The sequence below is a fragment of the Schistosoma haematobium genome, chromosome 1 (genome assembly GCF_000699445.3).
Source record: "Schistosoma haematobium chromosome 1, whole genome shotgun sequence".
NCBI lineage: Eukaryota > Metazoa > Platyhelminthes > Trematoda > Strigeidida > Schistosomatidae > Schistosoma > Schistosoma haematobium.
The window spans coordinates 38,291,034-38,299,399 of record NC_067196.1 but is presented as its reverse complement, the minus strand read 5'-3'; the positions used below and the strand labels follow the sequence as shown (position 1 = coordinate 38,299,399).

Here is an 8,366-nt window from a genome sequence, read left to right as displayed (position 1 = left end):
GAAACAATCAACTATGTGAATAAACTCACTATGACTTGAGATATCATCACAGCGTGCGATGGACGTACAGTGTAACGCAGTCGGACGTGGCGAATAAAAATTAAAAACAGAGCAAAATTAACTACATAATCTAGTTATTTAATTAAAAATACATTATGAGATGACAAAATCTGTGGTTGCTTGAACGCACAGATGACCCTGGGCGATACACTAAGTTTACATGGTTGCGTTGCGGATAAATTGACCCGTAGAAAATACAAAAAATATTCCATACTCGAAAAATTCCTCATCTTGGCTACACAATGCACACTCTGAAACCTTGTGAAATATGAATTATAAAATTTCACGTAGATAAATGATTCAAAAACTTGAGACGGGTCATATGTCAAATTTAAAAGTATTTTTGTTCATGAGGCAGTCAAGGCAAGGTCAGCAATGACAGAGAGAATCAAACTAACATATTAAAATATCTGTCGCGGAGTATGTTGAAAGTAGGAAGGTCCATCAGAGGTCACAATATAGCAAAGACTCTCATGTTCTTTTATCATAACTATACTATATCATATTACGAGCCAAGTCTAAGAATATATGCTAGATTATTCTGGAAACAAGTTACGTAAACTAACAGACATTAGGAAACAATTGGCAACTAAAAATTAAATTCTCGAGTAGTATTTCTCTATTGACTGTCCCTTTTTTACGTAAATGTGTTTAAATTCATCAATATATGTGTTGGCATAAGGGATGTAACAGAGATAGTTCAATTTCTCGACCACCGCCATATATAGTCTTTCGATTTTTAACATTTATAGATTCATTTTATGATTCTTGACCTCACTTTGTGTGACCACATGTAAGACTCATTTCTCGGATGTAATTTACGGTCGTGTATATCCATTTATTCCGTTTTATCAACAAACTATTCTTAATTAAATTCCTATGAAAAAGAATGACAAGAAACTGTAAGCTGTAAAACAACAAAGCTGATTATTTAAAGAGCTGTTTTGAAACAGAAAAAAGAGAATGAACTGTTAGCTATGGAAACAAAGGAGATTGAAGAGAGACTGAAGCTTCTTAAATCGACTCTCTATTCAGGATTAACCAAGACAAACAAACTCAAGTAATGTGATGAAGTAGTTTACATGCAATGATTAGTTCTTCTGTACCGATTTGGAAAGGTAGTTGTCCAGCCTCTTCAACCGAAAAACAGAAAAGAGATGCACTAGTTGACGTATGAAATTTATTCAACCCGTTGTGTATACTTGGTTTTAGATCAGTGGACTTAAATTCAAACCTTTAAAGCACAGTCCAACTTCTGAAAGTAGCTTGATTTACTGATTTATGACTTAATAAGTCAAAACCTCAGATACATATGGTAGTTTAATCCGAAAAATAAATGAAGGCATGGAACTTACTCCCGTAAACCCTGTCAATGCTCATCAGTCTATGTGTGGACAATGTGAAGACAAAAACGCTGTTGTCGTACGTGTTATTTTTCTGACCCGTTCTTTTGAAGTTGTGCCAGGAATGCAGTGAACACTACTGCGCTAAATGTTTTGCAATGTTTCATTTGAAAGGAGCACTTAGACGTCACCATTCGTTGCCTGTTTCGGTATTACGGTCAATTATAATCATGGTTTAGACTTGTAGCTTGAGGTCTGAATTACGTTCTTGTAAAGAACCTGATGGTATTAACAAAACACAAGGATTCAAAGAGTTAATTAGTAAAGTAAGTACTGCTTTAGTAAATTCCCATCTATATTTATGATTTTCTAATGGTTACTAATATTTCCAGTTTTAATCTGAAGCATAATCGCTAAAAACGCTATTTATAGTTTGAATATGGGATCATTAAAACTTGGTTATATTGAGGCCAAACCTTGAGTACTACTAAATGAAATAAAGTTTGACTTTTCTTATTTTCTGTATTTAATAAGTTTTAAAAAGTTCGACAAATATTTGAATAACAGTCACTTAAAAAATATTCAGGTCAAGACTCATAAAGCATTTAACAGAGTGTCTTAGAATTGCTAGTCTTTAATGTTACATCCCTCAAATCTACGAAAGATCACTTACAACATAGGCAAGTTTCAAGCTACTGTCATATAAAGATGCTATCACTTGTTTGACACTTGTTTGAGTTTTGGTTTCGATGCGAATATTTTTACATCAAGCTAACCTCTTTGTATGATTTCAATTTTAATATGTTTTAAATTGACCCTCAGTACAAGATACGAGCATCTACTTGTCGTGCATTAAAAAGGTTAAATAAAACTTGCACATATGAAGCAAAACACACAAAAGTAAACCAAATGTAGTGACATCGTAAGCAGCTTCGTTAGCGTGAAGGATGATATAGATTCTTAAATTTGTAGTTTTATATCACCAATGGATGACCTTTGCTAGGAATCTTTTAAAAATCATGATACAATTAAAAAACAGCTTTCCGGTGCTTTTTTTCACTAGTTATTTGAGTACGGTCAGCCTCTGTTATAGGGGCAGATTTATTTACTTTAATACATAAATACATGATACAAAATTCTAATCTGTTAAACAAAAGTCTTTAGTTAACATTTGTAATGTGTAGAGAATTAAATATGCTCAACGAAACAGAAACAGTGAAACGGGAATAAAGAACAGCATAAAATATCTTTCGGGTTTTAATTTCCAAATCTGCAGGTTGTTTTGATCATAAGAACTAAACCATTCACACAAATAATTACTACATGAAGTTTGAATGTAAATTTTGAACTTTTGTTGCATAGATTCAAACCAGTTCATATGCGTGAAATCTACCGATTATGGGAAATTCAAATGAGAATTCTATTTATTTCCAATTAAACACGATACTAATTTATTTGAAGAGAAAACCTCACACACCATTATGCTTGATTATCTTACAGTCATAGCGCAGTCATGATCATAAAAATCGTTAAAAAGATATTTGTTGGGAGTTCTAAAAGACAACAAAATAGGTAATTTACTGCTGTTTTTAATAAATTTCAAGCAAATACCAGTTCCTAATGTACAACTTTGAGGTCCGCATATATTCTTAAGGGTTTAATATAGCTTTCCTCGTGAAATGACGCTAGCTATAAACCCCAATCCCAATACTTGAGGCTTTCATACTGCGCGGCACTGATAAGTCACAAACTACTAAAGAAATAACCATTGAGTACTACTAGTTTACAATAGTTTTCCAATGAAACCCAATTAACTTTTAGAACTACCTTTAAAACATATATACAGATAGTCTTTAGGCAGATTATAGAAGTATTACTTTATCTAAATCAACCTTTTATTAAATTTTCATAGGGATGTCAAAGTTTCTTTAGTATTGCGACCAAATCAAATTCAGCTTTACAAACGGAAGCAATAAATGATCCCTATCAATATGATCCCCCTAATAAAACGCCACTAACAACAAAACAATCTTCGGCCGCAGTCAGTCATATAACCCCAACACTATGTAAAACATCTGCTCCAGTAGAAATATATTTCACGCCAAGTATAACTTACGCAGAAAAATTATTGCTTCGTTTGCATCGGAATTCTAAGCTTCAGCAATCAATAAGACAAGACAGCGTATCTGAAGGGGCTTTCTTGCCAAATTCAAGTATTGGTGAGTTTCATGTTTTTATCAACTTTTCACCGGGAATAACGTGTAAAATATTGGTCTAAAAGTAACACAAATAATTGGAAAGTTAATGTGTTAAAAGATTCTTAACGTTGAACAATTTGACAAACATAGACCTGGAAAATACACTTGCGAATTAGTTACTACCGTACAACTTGGCGGTTTCAAGTATCACTGGATGTAACAATTGATGTCAAAGGTCTCATTTGAAAATTTATGCAAACTGTTTACCTGAAAAAATGTACACTCTAAAGTTATAGCTCATACTTCTATCGGAGAATCTGAAGAAAGACGGCTAGTCTACATTGTGAGCTTTAGGTATTTATATAAACAACATGAAATCTTATTTCCTACGTGCGATTCTTCTCTTTTGAGACCACAGAACGTCTTAATGAAGTTATATTATGCGCTTAACATTCAACTTTAATTTTTCTCTTAATTCTAGTCAACAGAAACATAAATTATCGGCCGAATACTAGAAAACTGATTCAGCATATTCAAATTAATGTTCAATAATGTTTTAAAGTCACTGAGATTTTTACGAATGTTGACAGTTTAAACTACTTGGTCTTTAAAAATTTGTATTTTGGATTACAATTACATCCTCTTGAAACATGTTTTGCCGCAAAATATAATAGGATATTAGAAAAATAAAGTTCAGAAATCGGAGTACATATGGTTTTGTTTTTTAAGAAGGATCTCTACTATTGGGGTATGAATACGCCTAGGAAACAGACATTATGGAATCTTTCATGTTCCCATCTATAAAAGAGAATAAAGAGTCAGCTTGGTTGTTTGTGAATAAGTCAAAAAAATTAATCTCAAGAGCTAAATATCATTCCTTAATTTATAAACATGGTTTAACATTGAGGGCTAAAACATAATTTTTGTGTAGTTATTCTGTACAATAATTGTTTTTTACGAAAATATTAACGTCTGTATGTATTCTCTTACTTTTTGTTTGCTTCATCGTCTTTCACATTTGTGTCATCAATTTACAATGGAATTGAAAAAAAGGACAAGAGAAAAAACAGGAAGAAGTTATGGAGAATTTCACATTAAATAGGAATTCATTTGATGAATTACATAAATTGGCTACAACACAAATGCAATTGAGCAATAATAATCCACATGTTTTCTCGCATTCTAAATTAGACTCAGAAGAGCCTATTAATCAAATTGATAAAGTAAATTTAATATTTAATTTTCTTAATTTCATATTTTAAGTCTTCATTTAATTACCTACTTTTAATTTTATTTATTTATAACAGATAATGTATCCAATTATTCATGAATCGAATGGAAATTACTCAAGTATACCCTTTTTTGATGAATCATTGTGTAATTTGATTAAACAAAAAGAAAATACCGACCAAATTCACAATGGACAATGTTCACAGTGGGTATTACAATTTTTTTGAGTATTTATTATAGAAATGTTGATTTTATTTAAATGGTGGTAACCTCAGTAATCATTTCAACCTAATTAAATTATATCATTTCGTTACGATGTAGTATATTAGCTTTTAGAAAATATAGATTACTGACAAATTACTTAGATTTGAATCCTGTCTTTCACTTAAATTCATTTCATACACATAGTTCCCTTTATCATTTTGAAAAGAGCAAGAACAAAGATTCTAGCAGAATAGCATGAATTCATTTTATTTCGTAGGTTCTCGTCAGCTGCTTACAACCTGTGATATTTAAAAATCATAATTGCATAAATTGCTTACAGAATATTGTAAATATATACCTAATGTGAAAGAATATTCTACAACATTAATTGTGACAACAGTTCAAAATGGGTTAGAAACAATTGATTACATAATGAATAAACATTGATAGGAATATAGTGATTAGAGTTCAGTTGAAAAATTATTAATTTGAAAGATAGTTGAAAAAATAAATTAGAACCAATGATGTAATAAATGCAACAGAAAAAAGAGGGAAAAAAAAAGAAAAAAAAATTTTTTTAAGGTTCAGTGAAGGAATATTTGTCACCACGGTAAGGAAAGATTAACCACCGTCTCCTTTTGAATGCATAGGTCAGGTTTTTGTCGCCTGATGGCAATGGCTTCAGCAAACTTCAGAAGACTGGAGTTTGGCTGCTTACTAATCACCCTAAAGGATTGTAAGGTATCTACCTGATGTCCTGTATCAAGGAGATGTTTGGTGATCGCACTGTTCAGAGTCTTTCTTTCCCTTGTTCTTAAATTCATGTAAAAAGTGTTGTTTTACTTGGGACTCGATAGCTGAATATAACTGCATCCTACTGTTGATATTTAGGCTGATACCAGAACCAAGTATTTATCATCTTAAGCTTCAATGCGTTATTTACTGATCTGCTGTGTGTGGACTTCGGAATAGTAGATCGATCGGTCTTTCCAAAAACCTAGAACAACTCATATGGCCTTGACATAGTACTGGAGGCTACAATTTTAATTAACGTTGAAAAACATAACTTTGTGTTAGACATAAAATGAATTGATTATTTAGGAATATATATTAATTAAAAGGGCATATTGTGGTGTATTGCTTAAATATTCAATGATGTAAAATGACATATATATTTCTGGTTATGAAATCAAGTTTCATTTGGCATAAAGATCTTACATAATCTATAATCTTATTCATATACAGTGGTTCAGCTTGAACTTATTCATATGATTTAAAAATAGAACAAACCGTACAAATAATTATTCAAAATATCTCATAAATTAAGTTAAGCCATTTCATTTTTAAGGCTAACCATGTTTTACTTCTATTTCTAATAATAACTGTATTTAATAGCAAAGTACATATCCTTTAATATTTTTTTTCAAGCTGAATTGAATAGAAATTAATAAAAACAATGAAGACAAAACACAACAATAAATAGTTTCGTAGAATGGTTTGATTTAGTTTATTCATTAGCACTTTTTACATAATCTGACTACTTACGTTAGTAGTCAGTTACTTTGAGCACTGTTTTTCTTATATCAGCTGAATGATCCATAGTAGTCATTAATGATGGTCAATCAGTTATCAGTAACTTAGGTTCTGATAATCATTCATGTTAACCACCGATTAAAAAAAACTTTGTGATCAAACAGATCAGATATTTCGATCGGATCTTTTTACGAATAAATGCATGTAAAATTTGTTATAGATATAAAGTAATACAGAAGATAACTGGTTCTATTGGAGTCATTCTTAAAATACATTTAATGTCCTAGATGACTAGATTTTTCCCAAAGCTTTTTAGTTGTAACTTATCACCACTCTCTTCTAGGTAATATATAGTACAATTTTATCAAAATAATGAATGTCAGCATCAGTAAAGTAAAACTTTTAAAAATTTTAATAATCTTTTCACTTAAATTTGTCTATTTATTCATTCAACTTTTCTTAGGACTAATGATGAAGATGATCTTATCAAAGGAATTCATGAGCATAATAAAATTATAGGTATGTAAAGTGTCAATAAAATTTAATATCTGTTTACGCAGTAACTATTGTGACTTTAAGCCCGGCACTGCTGAGGAGTCTCACAATAGAACGAAACGCCGTCCAGTGCCTCGAGGTTTTCTATGGTGATCTAGCTTCAATTGACTCATGATCTCAACTATTGAAATCACTACAATATGTACAAAACCCCTTTTGATAATTTATTTATGAAAGTTATGAAATCGAAATGCAAGTTTAATTCTAAGCTCTATCAACTCTTACTTTCACTTTTTAAAAAATCATTTTTTGACCGGTCGACAGCATAATTTGTAAACTACACTTCAAGTATCGTCTTATTTATATCAATCGAAATTTATTATTCATGAAAATGTAATTCGCCTCAATCAGTTTTTTTTTGTTCACTTTTTTCTGCATTTTGTATTTATATTAATATGATTATTAATTAATTCTTTTCTTTCAACAAAGGTTCATTAAATAATAAACAAAATATATGGCACCCAGTGCAGTCATTAATTAATCCTGATTCTAATATAGTACATCAAATCAATAAAACAATTATACGAAACTTGAATTTGGTTTTAGATGAACAATCGCTGAACAATATCGACCTACAAGACAGGTTTTTGGACGATTCAAGAATAAAGTAAAATAATTCGCAAACATCAGCATAATTCAAAGTCAGCGGTATGTTGTGAACAAAATAGACAACTTTTATTTTCTTCTTATGTAAAAGAAAGCAGTTTATTCGGGTTTCATCAATAAACTGTTTTTTATTGATTTTACTTGATTTCTTATTTTTGACTCATTCATTTGATAAAAAAAATAAACGAATTAGTAAATTAAATGAACCACTATTTTGTCCAAGAAATTTCCAAACCTGGCCGACAGATACTTTATCATATGAAACATGTAGTTCTTCACTCTTATCTCCCCTTTAATTACACCCCATCTGTGGCCGTATAATAGTCTTACCCCGAATGTTTACGTGAAATATCCTCATGCATTCTCAAAAGTCAGTCGCGCTAGTTAATTTGTCGTTCCTCAGCTCCGAGCATCTTATGAAAACCGTGAGTATGAACAAAATTTCCTAGTTCAGAAAATCAGCAATTGGCGGAAGGGCAATGGAGAAGCATAAAATACCACATAGAACTTGATACTCTCTTCAACATAGATAATTGATGACTATCATTTCGATGCATCATTTTACAGTTTTTTAGGTACTCATTGAAACTGAATTTCATGGAAAAAATATCATCATAAACTAAGGTTAACCTTTCAT

At 31.0% G+C, this 8,366-nt stretch overlaps 1 protein-coding gene across 1 annotated transcript; it reads left to right on the top strand.

Annotated features, from left to right (window-relative positions):
- The first annotated feature begins 739 nt into the window (after positions 1 to 739).
- Positions 740 to 7,864, top strand: MS3_00009506 (uncharacterized protein). Its single transcript, XM_051217890.1, has 12 exons — positions 740 to 962; positions 998 to 1,120; positions 1,156 to 1,231; positions 1,273 to 1,321; positions 1,355 to 1,482; positions 1,517 to 1,612; positions 1,643 to 1,729; positions 3,316 to 3,622; positions 4,655 to 4,824; positions 4,909 to 5,036; positions 7,032 to 7,087; positions 7,553 to 7,864. The coding sequence occupies exons 1-12, from the start codon at positions 940 to 942 to the stop codon at positions 7,732 to 7,734; spliced, it is 1,425 nt and encodes a 474-aa protein (XP_051073974.1). The 5' UTR covers positions 740 to 939; the 3' UTR covers positions 7,735 to 7,864.
- The last annotated feature ends 502 nt before the right edge of the window (positions 7,865 to 8,366 follow it).